At 41.8% G+C, this 17,661-nt stretch overlaps 1 protein-coding gene across 8 annotated transcripts in view; it reads right to left on the bottom strand.

Annotated features, from left to right (window-relative positions):
• Positions 1-17,661, bottom strand: part of TACC1 (transforming acidic coiled-coil containing protein 1) — a 119,428-nt gene that overhangs the window by 84,609 nt on the left and 17,158 nt on the right. For 2 of the 8 annotated variants that reach the window (XM_041753943.1, XM_041753945.1), the window contains exon 1: positions 3,491-3,902. The exons of 3 other annotated variants lie outside the window; for them this stretch is intronic. Coding sequence is in view for 3 of the 5 variants with exons in the window: in XM_041753945.1 (XP_041609879.1) it covers positions 3,491-3,567 (77 nt within the window). In the remaining 2 variants the exon portion in view is untranslated. Of the gene's footprint in view, positions 1-3,490; positions 3,951-17,661 lie in introns of those variants that run through there. 3 more of the 8 variants (XM_041753946.1, XM_041753952.1, XM_041753948.1) reach the window with 3 other exon arrangements.

The following is a 17,661-nucleotide window of genomic DNA, read 5'->3' as shown; positions in this document are numbered from 1 at the left end:
GTGAAATTTCCCCTAATTTTTTTTTTTTTTTTACCAAAGCCAGCAATTTTGTTTCCTTGGGTTTGAGTAAGGCAGACAGCTACAATTTTCAATACTGATGAGCATTATCTTAAAATTGGGCATTTCTTCAGCCAGACTGTACACAGGGACTGAGTAAAAAAAAAAACAAAAAAAAAAACAGACATTTCTTTTCATGTACTTCCATACTTCTTTATATTTCACAATAGAACTCTGCTACAAGAGATTTATCTGGTTAATTTTAGGGCTTGATTAAATTATTCTGAAATATAAATTGTGAACATCCTGCAACATAATTTCTCCCTCAAAAGACAAATGCCATAGTAATGTGTTCCTTGTGAGCATTTCATGTATTTATTTTTTTGGAAAGGAACAATAGATTTTGAAAATGCAACTGAAAAGGCTCGAGTAGGAGAACTTCCTTGAGGTCAGTGTTATCCACATTAGCCATATGTCCGGCAGGAAATCTGTGGCCGGGTGACATTAACAATGAATCCCCCACTTTCTCAGACCCTGGAGAGACTTGTGGCTTGTACATCTAAAAAGGCAGGGCTTGGATAAAGGATATACTTTTAGCTTTTCATATTACAGGTGTGGAATCGCTTATTTCTAGTCTTTGACCCAGTGCACACCAAGTGGTTTGTAGGATTGACTCCTTAAGCAGTTTGCACACTCTGAGACCAAATAATCCTATTGTTGCCTACATGAGTTTATGTGCTTCTTAATGTATTCAACTGAGTAGGGAAGGGCACACCTGGGCTGTATTTCCAGGTGAAGATCAAAGATGGACTTTTATGCTGATCATACTTAGGCCAGCTTTGCTAAGTATCTAAGGTACATGTAAGAACCTCATTGAAAGAGAGATCCTCTATCTACTGCCATGCCATTGGAAAATTTAACAATTGAGAATCAAATTCCTCACCCTAACAACTGAACCATACATGGAAGCACGCGTTCTGCATGCTACTAGTGAATGATTCTAATATTTACTTTCAAATTACACAGTAACCCCTGCCACATGTTCACAAAGATTAGCCAACTTTTATCCTTGGCTAAAACAATATATTGCTCAGAGACATATTATATAACTATTAACTTATTTTTTCATGTACACCTGATCTTATGTCATCTTCAGAACAGCCTATGAAATGGACATTGTTTTCATTCCCACTTTACAAATAAGGAAATAAATACAGAGAGGTTAAGGAACAGACTAAAGATCTCCAGCTGTTAAGGAGTAGAGCCTAGAAGTAAACCCAAGGCTCTGTGCTTCTAAAACACTTAACTTCATCTCAATGTTACAGTGCTTCTCATATTTGTTTCTTTGTTTATTTTTTTAAAAGATTTTATTTATTCATGAGAGACACAGGGAGAGAGAGAGAGACAAAGAGAGAGAGAGGCAGAGGCACAGGTAAAGGAAGAAGCAGGCTTCCTGCAAGGAGCCCAATGTGGGTGGGACACGATCCCGGATCCCGGGATCACGCCCTGAGCCAAAAGCTCAACCGCTGAGCCACCTAGGTGTCCCTCATATTTGTTTTGTTTTTGTTTTAAGATTTTATTTATTTATTCGTGAGAGACAGAGACTGAGAGAGAGAGAGAGAGGCAGAGACAGGCAGAGGGAGAAGCAGGCTCCATGCAGGGAGCCCAGTGCGGGACTCGATCCCAGGTCTCCAGAATCATGCCCTGGGCTGAAGGTGGCGCTAAACCGCTGAGCCACCCGGGCTGCCCCCCCTATTTGTTTTTTAAAAGGTTAAAGCAGGGATCCCTGGGTGGCGCAGCGGTTTGGCGCCTGCCTTTGGCCCAGGGCACGATCCTGGAGACCGGGATCGAATCCCACGTCAGGCTCCCGGTGCATGGAGCCTGCTTCCCACGTCAGGCTCCCGGTGCATGGAGCCTGCTTCTCCCTCTGCCTGTGTCTCTGCCTCTCTCTCTGTGACTATCATAAATAAATAAAGATTAAAAAAAATAAAAAGGTTAAAGCAACTTTGGCAATTTCCTCTTAGTAGATTCTAAGCATTGCTAATAGAGATTTCTCCCTTATGCAGGAAGAATTAAAGAAAAAAAAATGTGGGATGAATTCTGCGGGCTGAGACAAAAGTTAGCTTCCCATAATAGCCGCAGCTCTCCTGTGGGAGGCAGCTGCAGCAAGCGATCTGGAGTCTATACACTTCTGGCAGTGTGACCTTGGGCAAGTCACTTAATCTCTCTGTCCTTCAGTTTTTTCATCAGGAACATGAGGGCAATAATAGAAACCCAATGTTCTTGGGGATTAGAGTATTTTAAAAAGTGTTTTGCACATTTTATATGCTGTATGAGCTATCCAAGTGATTAATAAGCTTCCTGAGCTAAGTTTAGTGATCATACATAAACATCAGGAGGCATAACTAACATGTCTATCATTTGGAAATTCAGAAAGCTACTTTGCCTTGACAAGATGATCACCACCCCCCCCCCATGGCCCAGGCTGCTCTATGTGAAGCCTAAGTGTCTCTTTCTCAAATGAATTAGCTTTGTCATTGGCCGACTTAAAATACAGTATGAATTCCTTAACATTACCTCACCTCCAAGATACACACACGCTCTAAAACTATTTTAAATTAAAAGCTTAACGACGGGGACGCCTGAGTGGCTCAGCGGTTGAGCTGCCTTCCGCTCAGGGCGAGATCCCGGGGTCCTGGGATCAAGTCCCGCATCAGGCTCCCTTCTCCCTCTGCCTGTGTCTCTGCCTCTCTCTCTCTCTCTCTCTCTCTCTCTCTCTCATGAGTAAACAAAACCTTTAAAATAAAAGCTTGACAACCATTTGTGTTCTCAAGTAGTTCTTCACGCATTCTCTCTGGAGAGAAGCACGGCCCCCTTTCCAACCCTGCAACTAACTTGCTTTAAACTACGTTCTCTAAAAATGCTTCTTCGCAGTTTGCATTTCAGTTACAGGGTGTCCCCAACTGTTGTTGTCCCAGAACAAAAGCCTAATTGCTGCTGCTACAATACAGCCCTTTTTCTGAGATCATCATGAAGCCCTCGGAGCAAACAAGAGAGGGAGTTCTTAGGAACAGCAAGCACTGCACCCAAATTCCTGCACTCCGAAGGCCAACACGAGCCCAATGATCTGAGACTCGAGCTCCTCTCTTGCATCTACACTCCCCTGCACACAGCTGTCTCGCGAATGCGTCCGAGCCCTTGAGGACACGTGTGTTTTCCCGCGTGGACGAGTTCGGGAAAACTCGGGGTCCCCTTCTCCCACCCGCGCAGCGCGAACAGGCAGGCGCCGGGCAGCGGCCCCGCCTGGGCGCGCCCTGGGCGGCGGGGTCGCGGCGGGGCGCCCCGGGGCCCCAGCAGGGCCAGGCTCGCGGCGGGACGTGCCGCCAGGCCCACCCCGGCGCCCCGACCCGCGGGCGGGAACCCCACCTTCGCAGCCCCCGCGGGCCGGCGCGCCAACCCCCGAACGGCGGCCCCGGGGGGGCTCGGGACTCACGCGCTGTCTCGGGCTGTCGGGGGCCTGTCCCCCGCCGGCTCCCGGCCCCGCGGGCTCTGAGAGTGCGAGGCTCCCATGGCTCGGAGCTCCGCCGCGCGCCGCTGCTCCCGGACCCCGGGCGGGGGAGGAAGGGTGGGGCGGAGGGGCGGGGGGCGGAGGGCGGAGGGGCGGGCGGCTGGCTCGCGGGGAGCCGGCCTCAGGTCCCGGCCGCCGGGAAAGCCGGCGAAAGGGCGTTGCTCCCGACGCCGCCAGCCCCGCCGCCAATTGCAGGGCTCGGCGCGCGCCGCGGCCGGCGGGGGCGGGGGGTGGGGGTGGCGGGTCTCCAGCCCGGGAGATGCAGAGCGCCCCGCTCCCGCGGAGTCCCGGGCCCCGGGCCGCCGCGCCACCCCCCCCCCCGCCGGAAGCCCCTCGGCGGCGGAAGAAAACAGGTGAAGCGGCCGGGAGGCCCGCGCGCACCCCCGGGGCCCCGCGGACCGGGAGCTGCCGCCGTCTGCGCCCGGGGAGCCCCCGCTCGAGGCCAGAAGGGGAGCGGCTCTGCGGGGAAGCACCGGGAGGGGGCGCTGTGTGCGCCGGATCCCGAGACCCAGGCTGCCCTTCCCAGCCGCCTCCCCAGCACGGCTTCTCCTGGGAGGGAGGCCAGGGCTGAACTGTGGAGAAAAATGAGTTTATCCCGGTTCTGCGCCCCACTCGCTGGGACAAATTACTTCTCCCTCTGCGAGTCTAATTTTCTTCATCTGAAAAAATGAGGTAGTATGTTCATTTTTACCTCCAGTGTCCCTTCTGGTTCTGACATTGAGTTCCAAACTCTGTCTTAGGGAAAAATGCACCCTATGCCTCCTATTGCACCTGTGATCCACCTAATGATACACCTAATAACTCCCTTTGCAGAATATTTCATGCCCTTGCTCACCTGTTCCCATCTCCTGCATCGCTCCTCTGCAACCTACCTTTCATCCCAGCGTTTTGTTTTGTTTCCAGGCCCCTCTTCTAGAACACTATCCAGCATCCTGATAGTACATCCTTTTTTCTTATTGCCTGTCTCTTTCATTAGAATGTAAACTCTGCAAAGACAGGGAATTGGTTTTGTTTTCCCCTTCCCCCAACACTACTTGGTGCATAGTGGACACTAACAATTGTCAATAAACGCATTTATCCTACCCCCATGTTACCGTTTTCCTCCCCAGTCTTCCCACACCATGTGTTAATTCCTCTAACATAGCACTTAGCAATCTTACTTTGTAATTATTTCTTTACTTGTCTGTCTTTCCACTAGAATATGAGTTCTATAATCATGAGAACACTTTCTTATCTCTATATGCAACCTTAGTGCCTGTATCCTGCCTTATATACAGTATTTGCTGAATGAATGAATGAATGAATGAGCCTGTGGCAAAGCACACAGAATGGTGTTCAACATTAACTTCGTTCTTGACTTGAAGCTTTAGGCAATAATGATGTATGTGCCTACATTTCAATGTTCCCAGAAAGGGTCAGGAAACTCATAATAGAGACTTCTGTTTACAAAATGGATCTTTTTTTTTATGTCAAATTTTGACTTCCTGTTTATACATTATCTTCACTCTACCATAGCTAGAGAGTTCCTAGGGTAGGGAATGCTGCCACATTGTAGGCATATACAAGCAGAACATTTGGAGACGGGAAAATAAACATTAATTAGTAAAAGTGTAGTGAGACTGGGAATTGAGGTTGTGTGGGAAGGATTTCAAATAGCTCAAGAAAAGTTGACTCTTGGCCGAAGATTTTTTAAAAGCTCACATTCTTCACACATTCTGTCTGAAATACTTTGGCAATGTGATTGAAGTGCCATTGATAATGCAAACATAAGCCTGCCAGAGCTGTGGTCCCTTTGAGAGGAATACTCGGCCTCTTCTCGTGAGAAAAGTCTTTATTCCCAGTGGATCATTCCAAGGGAAAAATGGGAGGGTAAGCAATAGGAGAGGAGGAAAAGGAGGAGGAAATTTTAGAAAATTTAGACAAGGTGGACTATTGGGAAAGTTTTATTATTATTAGTGGAGAAAGGCACAGGGTAACATCACTTAAATTGTTTAAAAGAAAAGGAAGAGAGTAAAGCCCACACCTTATAGTGATGCAGAGAAATCAAGGTAATGAGGAGAAAAAAGAGTTTGCAAAATAATGTGTAAGTTTGTATCTAGGGGGCCCAAGAGCATCTCTGCATAGATGCTTGTGTTTACTTATTTTGCTGCCTTGGCTGCTACAGAGACATGGGTGGCTGGGGTGCCAGACCCAGGGGAGTGAAGACAGTGAAGGAGAAGTCTTATCTTTGGAAAGTCAACATATGAGGGCTTTTCAGAGAAAATGCCCAAGATAGACCTGAGAGACCAAAACATCCCTCTCCCCCCTCAACGTATAGAGATTGGCTCTTCACATAGAAGCAGAGCCAAGTTCTATCTCCCCATCTCAGAGACTGGCTGCAGATCTCCAACAAAGGAATAGGTTATGGGATATGTGCAGATCCTCTGCTTAATGTCTTTTGGCTTAAAATCCTTCTAACTTTTCATGTTTCAATTAGAAGGCAAAATTTAAAAGCTCAGCATCCCTAATGAAGATATAAAATTGTTACCACGCAATCACGAGTTCTTCTCCAAGGAAAATTATTAAAGAAATGGAACCACCTCCTCTCCCTCCATGTGGTTCTGAAGCTGTGCACTCAAAGGCCATTTATAAGTTGTGGATGACCCTGCTGTCATCTGACCCATTGGCAGAGCAAGTTATGCCAGTTCTAGGGCTCAGAGCTATTCACACAGCTGAGGAGTTTCCTTCAAGGGGAGAGCAGGAGGATGACAGCTGTACACCAATTGCTATCGCATTTGACACAGAATAAAGGGAGAATAGAAGCTTCTGACTGTTTTATGGTGTCCTGTAGTTTCTGCCTAACACAACCAAAGAAGAAAAAGAAAGGGAAGAGGAAAAGAGGGAGGCAGCCTGCGTTTTGCAGTCCTTGGGCAGCAGGCTGCTGGACATGATTGCCAGTTGGGATCAAAGGAGATATATGGCCTGTGATGGAGTCTTGGAGGGATAGTATTTGACATCCATTATTAAGGTTTCCATTTTGCATTATAATTCTATCAGGAGGCATTTTTTTTAAGTATTGAAAAAATTATAAAGAAAGAGAGTTTAAGAAACTAAAATTTATGACTACCCCCTATACTGCAAAATACACACATCAGTGTCAAACCCTACTCCTAGAATGTTACTTAGGCTCTATAGAAGGACGAGAGCTAACATTTAGTAGATACTGGGAGCCTTGCTTGGTGTTTGATGAAAGTAACCACATTTTGTCCTCATAACACAGGGACATGATAACAACAGTAGGTAATAGTTTTTTGAGTACTTATTATGTGCCAGGCTGTTCTAAGTGCTTTAGATTTATTAATTCATTTGATGTCCATTACAATGTTTATAGGCACTTTTAGTATCCTCAATTTAAAAACAAGCAAAGTGAAGCATGGAAAGGTTAAACATGCCCAAGGCCACATAGTTACAAAATGGCAGAGTTAGGAACAGGGCCCAGTTAGGTTAGCTCCACAGTCATAACATAGAGCTAAGCCTCTATGCTGTATTTCTTTAATTTTTACACTGTGCATCCCATTTGCAGATGAAGAAACTGAGGTTTAGAGAGATAAGTGGCGTATACAGTATTTAAACCCAGTTCTATCTTGATTACAAAGCTTATGTTCAACATGCATTCTTTCCCCCAGCAATCATGCCAAATGAGTATTACCCTTCATAGTAGCCATCTTGGGAAATTACATGCTTATATCAGAGCTGTGCCACCTTTCCTTTTTTGGAAATTATTGAAATGTTAATTTATAAGCCAAAAGGATAAAATTCAGTTTACTACATATTGTTAGTAAGGGCCACATACCGTTACTGCAAGAGCCACATGTTTTTCTTGAAATTAGACAGTGTAAGTGCTCCAACATTGTTCTCCTTTTTCAAAATAGTTTTAAATATCCTAGGTTGTCTTCCCATATAAAGTTTAACATAAATTTGTAAATTTCTTAAAAAAAAAAAAAAAAACCTTCTCTGAATTTCCCCAGGTATTACACCAAATCTATTGACTAATTTAAGGAGGATTGCTCATTTAACAGCATTGAAACTTCTAATCCATGAACATGGTATAGCTCTATTTATGGAGACCTTCCTGAATTTCCCATAATGTCTTGTAGCTTTTCAGCCTATAGGTCTTGCACATCTTTTGCTAAACCTATTCCTATATGTTTTTATGCTGTTTTATATGGTGAAATGAAATTGATTATTGTATGTTATATCCTGCAACCTAGCTAAGTTCATTATTACTTCTAATAGTTTTTTGGGATTCCTTAGGGTTTTTTGTATGTCACTTATAAATAAAGATGGTTTTACTTCTTCCTTTATACTCTATACTCTGTATACCAGTGCCTAGCACTAGCTAGGCAGGTCCATACAATATTAAATAAAGTGGTTAGAGCTAATATCTTAGCCTTTACCCTGATCTTAGGTAGAAAGCACTGAATCATTCACATTGTAGCATGACATTAGCTGTCAGATTTTGTAGATAGCCTTAATCAAGTTGGGAAGTTTGCTTTTATTCACAATTTGTTGAGTTATTTTTAATGATAACAGTTTTGAATTTCAAAAAATGCTATTTCTGTACTTCTTAAAATGATATTTTGTCCTCCTATATTCTATTAATTTATTGAATTACATTGATTTTCAGATGTCAAGCCAAGCTTGCATTGCCCCTTGATTACGGTGTATAATCTTTTTATATGCTGCTAGATTTGGTTTGATGATAATATGTTGTTTGAGGATTTTTGCATATATATTCATGAGGGATATTGATCTGTAGTTTTCTTTCTTAAGATGTTTTCACCTGGCTTTGGAATCAGGATAATATGACATCATAAATTGAGTTAGGAAGTGTTTCTTCCTCCTTTATTTTCTGGAAGATTTTTTGTAAGATTGGTATTATTTTTTCTTTAAATGCTTGATAAAATTCACCAGTGAAGCCATCTGAACCAGAAGTTTTCTTTATCAGAATGTTTTAAAATTCCAAATTTCATTTCTTTGTCATAGGGCTGTTGAGAATTCTTGTTCCTTCTTGAGTCAGCTTTGTAATTTACGTCTTTCCCAAAATGTGTCCATTTCACCTAAATGGTCACATTTAATGCATAAAGATGTTCATACTAATAATAATGGAGTGTTTGGGGCACTGGATGGCACCTCAGTTGTTTGGGCATCTGACTCCGGGTTTCTGCTTGGATCATAAGCTTATTGGTAGTAAGATCAAGCCCCGAGTCAGACTCCGTGCTCAGTGGGGAGTCTGCATGAAGATTCTTTCCCTTTGTCCCTCCCCCAACAAATAAATAAATAAATCTAAAAAAATTTTAAAATAATAATGGAGTGTTCTTCTTTTCATGTCTGAAGGATCTATAATGGAGTCCTCTCTTTCATTACTGATATGACAATATCTTTTTTTTTCTTGGTCAGTTGGGATTGAGATTTATGAATTTTATTGGTATTTTCAAATGACCAACTTTTGGTTTTACTAATTTTCCCTTTTTTCCTATTCTCATTTTTTAAAAGATTGATTTATTCATTTATGAGAGAGAGAGAGAGAGGCAGAGACACAGGAGGAGGGAGATGCAGACTCAAACCCAGGACTCCACGATCGGGCCCTGGGCCAAAGGCAGGCGCTAAACCACTGAGCCACCCAGGGATCCCCTCTTCTTTTATCTTATAGGAATTCAAAGTTATAATTTATTTCCCTCTAGGTTCTACTTAGCATATCCCATGAATTTTGATATGTTGTATTTTTATTATCATTCAGTACAAAATATTTTCTAATCTCGTGTGATTTCTTCTTCAAGGTTAAACATGCCCATTCACTCAGTGTTTAGTTTCCAAATATTTATGATATTCCTAGTTATCTTACTGTTCTTAGTTTCCAATTTAATTTAATTGTAGTTAGAAAATAAACTTGAATTTACTGAGATTTGTTTATGGTCCAGAATATGGTCTATCCTGATAAACGTATCATGTACACTTGAAAAGAATGTGCATTTTGCTGTTGTCGGGTGAAGTGTTCTATAAATATCACTTAGGTCAAAGTGGTTGATAGTATATTGTTAACATTTTCTGTCTTTGCTGATTTTTGTTTGTTTATTCTATCAATTTCTTTCTTTTTTTTAAAAAAAAATCTTATTTATTCATGAGAGACACACAGAGAAAGGCAGAGACCTAGGCAGAGGGAGAAACAGGCTCCTCGCAGGGAGCCTGATCCGGGACTCAATCCCAGGACCCCAGGATCATGACCTGAGCCAAAGGCAGACACTCAACCACTGAGCCACCCAGGGGTCCCAACTCTATCAATTTCTGAGAGACATTATAATCTCCAGTTATGATTACATATTTCTTCCTTTGATTCTGTCAATTTTACTTCATGTATTTTTTTTAAAGATTTTATTTATTTATTCATGAGAGACACAGAGAGAGGTGGGGGGTGGCCAGAAACATAGGCGGAGGGAGATGCAGGCTCCATGCAGGGAGCTGGATATGGGACTCGATCCCAGGACTCCAGGATCATGCCCTGGGCCAAAGGCAGGCACCAAACCGCTGAGCCACCCAGGGCGCCCACTTCATTTGAGCATGGACAAATTTGTGATTTTTATGTCACCTTGACTAAAACTTTTATTATTCTGAAGTGCCCTTTATCATTGGTAATACACTTTGTTTCAAAATCTATTTTGTATGATACTAATATAGCCACTTCAGCCTTCCTGTGCTTACTATTTACATGATATATCATTTTTCTATCCATCTATTTTTGAGCTGTCTCTGACTTTATATTTCAAGTATTTGTTTTTTAAATAGACTATTTTTTAGAGCAGTCCTAGGTCCACAGTTAAATTGAGCAGAAAGTATAGAGAGTTCCCTCCCCCTAAACACACATACCCTCCCCAATATCAACATCCCACACCAGAGTGGTACCTATGTTTCAACCAACACTGACATCATTGTTACCCAAAGTCCATAGTTTACATTCGGATTTACACTTGGTATGAGTTTTAACAAACATACAATAACATGTATCCCCCATTGTACTATCATACAGAATAGTTTCACTTTTCTAAAAACCTGCTCTGTTCTGCTCATTCATCCTTTCCCCTACCCCATTCCCTGGCAACCAGATATTTTTACTGTTTTTATAGTTGTGCCTTTTTCAGAATGTTATAATAGAATCAAACAGTATATAGCTTTTCAGAGTGGCTTGTCTCATATGCATTTAAGGTTCCTCTGTGTCTTTTTGGTGGCTTGATAACTCATTTCTTTTCAGCCCTGAATAACATTCCTTGTGTGGATGTACCACAGTTTATTTATCCATTCACCTACTAAAGGACCTCTTGGTTACCTTGGGAGTTTTTGGCAATTATGAATAAAGCGGCTCTAAACATTATGTGAAAATTTTTGTTTATACAAAAGTTTTCAACTAATTTGGGTAAATGTCAAGAAATGTAATTGCTGGATGGTAAGGGTGTTTATTTGTAAGAAACCACCAAACTGTCTTCCAAAGGAACTGTACCATTTTGCACTCCTACAAGCAATGGATGAGAGTTCCTGTTGATCTGCATCCTCACCAGTATTTAGTGTCACCAGTGTCCTGAATTTTTGCCATTTTAATAGGCATCCAGTGGTATCAATTGTTTTAATTTGTAGACTCCTAATTACATATGATGTGGCACATCTTTCATATTTATTTGCCATCTATATATCTTTTCCAGTGAGGTGTTACATTTGGCTTTTTTGATCCACTTAAGAATAATCACCAATTTTAGTCTTTTGATGAGTGTTTAGGCTATTAACATTTGATGTAATTATTAATATGGTTAATTGGGTTCTATCATTTTATATTTTTGTTGCCAACTTTTCTCTTCTGCTTCTTCATTTCCCATTTCCTGCCTTTTTTGGTATTACTTTAATATTTTATAAATATTCCATTTTAGTTTTATTGATGGTTCTTTAGCTACGGTGTCTGCATTTTTATATTAATGGTTGACCTATAAATTACAAAATACATCCTTAACTTTTCATAGCCCATTAAAGTTAATAATGTACTTCTTCATGCAAATTCTAGAAATGAAAAGTGCAATTCTTAAAAGAATTGAGCAGATAGACTTAACAACCAAATGGATATGTTAAATGAAAGAATAAGTAAACTTTAAGATAGATCAACCAAAATTACTCAAGATGAGTAACAGGAAAAAATATCAAAAATAAAATGAACAGGGGTGCCTGAGTGGCTCAATTGGTTAAGCGTCTGTGTTGGGCGCAGGTCATGATCCCAGGGTCCTGAAATCTGCCCACATTGGGCTCCCTGCTCTGCTTCTCCCTCTCCCTCTAACCCTTTCCCCTGCCCCATGCTCTCACTTGCACATGCTCTCTCTCTCTCTCTCTCTCTCATGTGTGTTGTGCTCTCTCTCATAGAAATAAATAAAATCTTTTAAAAAACTAAATGAACAAAATCTTAGGGACTTGTTAGATGATATCAAACAGTAAACATACATCTGATTGGAATTGCAGAAGGAGAGAAGAAAATGGAGTGGAAAAAATATTTGAAGAAATGACAACCAAATGCTTCCCAAATGTAATAAAAGTCAGAAATCTGCAGACACAAGATGCTGGAAAAACACCAAGTAAAATAAACACAAAATAAAAGTAAAATAAAAGTCTACTCTAAGGCACACCTTACTCAAAATGTTATAAACCTGGAATGCAGAAAGAAAGCAACACATTAAAAGGGATTTCCAAAAAAAAAAAAAAAAAAGGGATTTCCTTTTGGTTCTTTTTTATGGTTTTAATTTCTCCACTGAAACTTTCCATTTCTCTGCTGAGATTCTGATTCATTGAAAACAAGCGTTTATTTCCTCAATTTTCTTTGCTTCATTTGCTTCATTTACTTTAGCTGTAAAGTCTTTTAAAACTATAAAAACACTTAAGAATCCTGTGTTTTAAGATTCCCACATCTTATTCATCTTCGGGTTAGATCTGGTTGACTTTGAAGGATGTGTTTCAGCTTCATGGTTCTTTACCTGTTAGGTAACTTTGGACTACAGCTTGGACCTCATGAAGGCTAAGTTGCAGAGATTTCAGATTCCATTATTTTTCCTCTGATGAGAGTTGCCTTTCCTTTGTTTGAGCAAATGATTTTCTTGCTGGGCTTGAACTGCGAACTGTTTCTTGGGTGGCAGCTCCAGCCTGAGTGTAGATCTTTTTGTCTAGCTCAACTGCTTTGAGTGTGTTCTGCATGTATGTGGTTCAGCAGTTGATTAGAAATTTGGTCGGCGGGGTAGGGTGTCTCCTTTTTAAGTTTCCTTACTGGGTTCTCCCACTTTTTCAGCATTCGTGATGCTCTGACCTGACTTTTTATTCCCTAGGACAGCAAGACTGTAGAGTTTTTAATGTTGCCCCTCTATTACACAAGCCACTTTGTGAGCTACAATTAGCTTCAGGCTAAAAGTTGTGGTGGTGGAGGCCTTACTTGTATGACTCCTCATCCCCTCCCCTCCAAGCTCACATGCCACACCAGAATCTATTTACTTCTGTTTCCTCTTCAGTACCCTCAAGTAGTCAATTTATATATCGTGTTCAAGTCTTAGAGTTATTTTCTGCAAAGATGGTCATAATAACCAGAATGGTCCATAATATCCAGGGGTAGAAGCCCCTATGTTGTTCTTATGAGATGATAATGCTCAGCTTTATCACCCATCTTGCTCATCACAGTTGTCCTGAGTGGGCCCAGTTTCAAAAATCAAATCCACCTCCACAAGATGAAGATTCATTTAGAATACTGAAAATAGGGATCCCTGGGTGGCGCAGCAGTTTGGCGCCTGCCTTTGGCCCAGGGCGCGATCCTGGAGACCCGGGATCGAATCCCACATCGGGCTCCCGGTGCATGGAGCCTGCTTCTACCTCTGCCTGTGTCTCTGGCTCTGTCTCTCCTTCTATCTCTCAAGAATAAATAAATAAAATCTTTAAAAAAAAAAAAAGAATACTGAAAATAATTTGCTATGTGTCCTGAAGACAATTTTAAGGGATAAGCACCCAAAGGAGTTGAATAATGGAAGCATAATTGCAGTAAGTCTATAATATCTTAAGGTGACAAAAATTAATATTCCCTAATAACTTTTTCTTTTCTTAGTCAAAACAAATAAAAAACAACCTTGATTTTTAGCTATTATGAATAACAGCTGTGTTTCCCGGTCTCCATCGCACATGGGTATGGCAATGTAACTAAGTGTTGGTCAATGGGATAAAAAGAAAAGTGCCAAGTTCAACTTACATGAAGTGTCATTATTAGGAGTGGGGTGGGAAGGTACTATTGTCTGAATATTTTGTCTCCCTTAAATTCATATGTTGAATAACCCCCAAGAGTGATGGTATTAAGAGATGGAAACTTTGGGGAGTGCTTAAATCATGAGGGTGGAGCGCTCATGAATGAGATTAGTGCCCTTGTAAAAGAGACTCCAGAGAGATTCCTTGTCCCTTCCACTATTTGAGGACAACAGCTCGAAAGCATCTGCCATGAATTCAGAAGAGGGCCCTCACCAGAGTACAACCTGATCTTGGACTTTCAGCTTCCAAAACTGTGAGAAATACATTTATAAGCTACACAGCCTGTTGTATTTTGTGATAGCAGCCCAAATAGACTAAGGCAGGAGGTGGGCCCTTTCTGGCCCTTTCTTTTCCCTGCTGGCTGGAATGTGGATAGGATGGCTCAATTCACGTGGCCATCCATATTTCTTCCTGAGGTGGAAGGAGCCTGAATCTGTGACACCACAGAGCCCCCAAGTCTGTGCCACAGACTTTTTATGTGAGAGAAAAAATAAACCACTATTATTTTAGATTTCTGTAAACCTCAGCCAAAGCAAATCCTAATGAATATTCTGGTCATCAAATTGTAGAGAACAAAAGTCCTATTACGTTGTACTTGAGCCATCTGTACTGGAAGGACTGTATTACTGAGTGACCCTGTCAGCAATCATTCTACCTATTCCTTAGATAAAGAGTATGTGTAAATTAGGGGCACCTGGGTGGCTCAGTCAGTTAAGCATCTGCCAACTTTGGGTTCTGGTTCAGGTGGCTCAGGTCCTGATCTCAGGGTCGTGAGATCGAGCCAGGCAGTGGGGTCTGTACTCTGCAGAGTCTGCTTGTCCCTCTCCCTCTGCTCCTCCCCCTAATCTCTCTCTCTCTCTCTCAAATAAATAAATAAAATATACACTTTTAAGATTTTATGTATTTATTCATGAGAGACACACAGAGAGAGAGACATAGGCAGAGGGAGAAGCAGGCCCTCTGTGGGGAGCCCGATGTGGGACTTGATCCCAGGACCCCGGTATCACACCCTGAACCAAAGGCAGACGCTCAGTCACTGAGCCACCCAGGTGCCCCATAAATAAAATCTTAAAAAAAAAAAAAAGACTGTAAAAATTCACCCCTAACCCTAGTACTTCCCAGGGCTGAAGGGCAGCTCCTGCTGAATGCGTCCATAAAACCTACCCCCAGCCATCACTGCCATCGACACAAATCTATACTCTATCCCAAATAAACTTCCTCTAGCTGGATATTTCCATTCTCTTCTCCCTCCGTCCTGCCCTGAATGATTCATTCATTCATTCACTCATTCATTCAACAAATACATACAGACACCTACCTTGATGTCTATCTTACTCTGAAATCATCTTTGCAAAAATGCTGGAGAAGGTAGAGAGTGGCCTGAGACCTGCTATCAGCCTCACAATGACCCTTCTGACCCTCATTCCACCTCACATCATTGTTGTGGCACTGCCTAACCATAACAACAACAACAAAAAAAGTCAAAACTAAGAGTCTGATTCCTAGGACTGAGCTGGAAAGGACCTTAAAGATCATCCAGTTCAAGCTTCTTTTATTTATTTATTTTTTTAAAGAGTTTATTTATTTGACAAAGAATGAGCACAAGCAGAAGAAGAGGGAGAAGCAGAGTCTCCACTAAGCAGGGAGCCTGATGTGGGGCTTGATCCCAGGACCCCAGGATCATGACCTGAGACAAGGCAGACGCTTAACCAACTGAGCCACCCAGGCGCCCCCAGCTTCTTTTATTAATGTAACTGAGCCAAGGCCTGAAACGCCTGAGACTTCCCCAAGGTTCCAGAGATATGCCAAGGCTGCAACCAGGACTCAGATTTCTCCACCCCACCCAGTTCTTTGTTCTTTCCTCCCTTCTCATTTCCTTCATCCCTACTTAATCCAAATACAAAGATTACATATCTATTACTTTGATGAGAAAATATGAAAATTTTCCATTAAAAACCATCCCAATTATATACCATGTCAAAGAAAGAAATTACCTTTGGTGATTTGTCTTTGAATTTATTCTCAGTTTACTCTGAAGAGTGAACATGCCAGCAACCCAGACCAAGACCTTTGCTCTGGCTGGAGCCCTTGGGACTGAAGAAAATTAAGTCAGGTGAAAGTCGCATGCTTACTTATAAGGTAGGTTTTCAGTGCAAGTTTCCAGCCAAAAGCCTTTTGCCTAAGGCTAATTCTCAGAAATTCCTCCACGGTTCCACCACTCCGTGTAGGACTGTTCTCTTACACTTTGTGCTAGCAAAGCTGAATTATGGCACACAAACACACGCACGCACACACACAGACACACACACACAGTCTTTGTTCCCTCTATTCAAGGTGATACAACCGTCATCCATAATAAGTGGGCAGTTTCCAGAAGAAAGCTTGTGTTTCAGACCTGTGATGCTGCCCTCTTCCTGTGGGAACAGCTGCCAAGTTCACAATTTCAATCTGTATTCTCCAGGAGAGCAATGAAAGCACTTAAAAAAAAAATTCTTTTGCTTTTTATTTCATTTATCATTTCTATTCTTACATAATGGCTCAGGGACTATATCCTTTGTGTACTTTCTATTGATTTTGTTTTTAAAGCAGGATTTTTTTGTGTGTGCCCTGGAATTGTCTTCAGTGACAGAACCTACCTATAATTCAAACATCCTTGGGCAGCCTGGTGGCTTGCCTTTGGCCCGGGGCCTGATCCTGGAGACCCGGGATCGGGTCCCACGTCGGGATCCCTGTGTGGAGGCTGCTTCTCCCTCTCTCTGCCTCTCTCTGTGTGTCTCTCATGAATAAATAAATACAATCTTTAAAAAAAAAAAACATCCTGGAATCAGTAACCTCAAGTGTCTTCTTGGAACATTAACTCTTGGCACTTTTTTGTGTCTCATCTAACTCGGGGGTAGTGACCTGGAGCAACCTTTGGGTATTTATTTTTTAAGTAATCCCTATACCTTACATGGAGCTCCAAATCAAAACCCCGAGATCAAGAATCATGTGCTCTACCGACCAAGCCCACCAGGTGCCCCGACCTCTAGGTTTTTATTTATTTATTTATTTATTTTATTTATTTTTTACCTCTAGGTATTTAAACATGGATTCCAACCCCACTGTCTGGTGCTGAGGGTTGGAGAATAGGGAAAATATACTGTATTTCTACTCTTTGAACCAGCAGGTTCCAACTTTAGTCATTGCACCAAGAAATGAAAAAATGGATAGAAAAAAAACAGATGGTTGGCAACTTGTGAGCATTAAATTTGGAATTAAAAATCAGTATGATGGTCCATTGTATCAAAATAGCAGCTTAAATATTTTAAAAACAACAACAACAACGCTATTGTGTTCTGGCTAGGCAAACCAACAGGACGTATGGAGTTTAAAAATGCTGCAAAGCAGAAGTAAACATTCCAGGGAAATCTCTAAAGAGCAAAAAGTAAATATAAAACGTTTTTTGGCTTAGAAGTTGACTGTCCTTAGAGGGCATGTCGGGACCTTAATTATTTATCTTAGGACATTTGCGAGCCAGCCAGAGCTGCCAAGTTACAAGAATAAAACAGGCTTTGAACCATAAGCAGGTTAAACACAAAGATTAAGTGCAGGTAGAACAAAACATCAGAGCCACTCTTTCCTCAAGAAGTTTGAAAGCTTTCCACCTTCCTACAAAGAAAGGCTAGAATTGCACTGGAATGATGGGTACCTGCCAGTGAAACTCCAGGGCTACCCACGGGAGTTGGGATGGAAGAAAATAAAAATATGACACCTTG

The sequence above is a fragment of the Vulpes lagopus genome, chromosome 4 (genome assembly GCF_018345385.1).
Source record: "Vulpes lagopus strain Blue_001 chromosome 4, ASM1834538v1, whole genome shotgun sequence".
Taxonomy (NCBI): Eukaryota; Metazoa; Chordata; class Mammalia; order Carnivora; family Canidae; genus Vulpes; species Vulpes lagopus.
The sequence above is the reverse complement of the archived record's forward strand: the minus strand, read 5'-3'. Positions and strand labels throughout refer to the sequence as shown.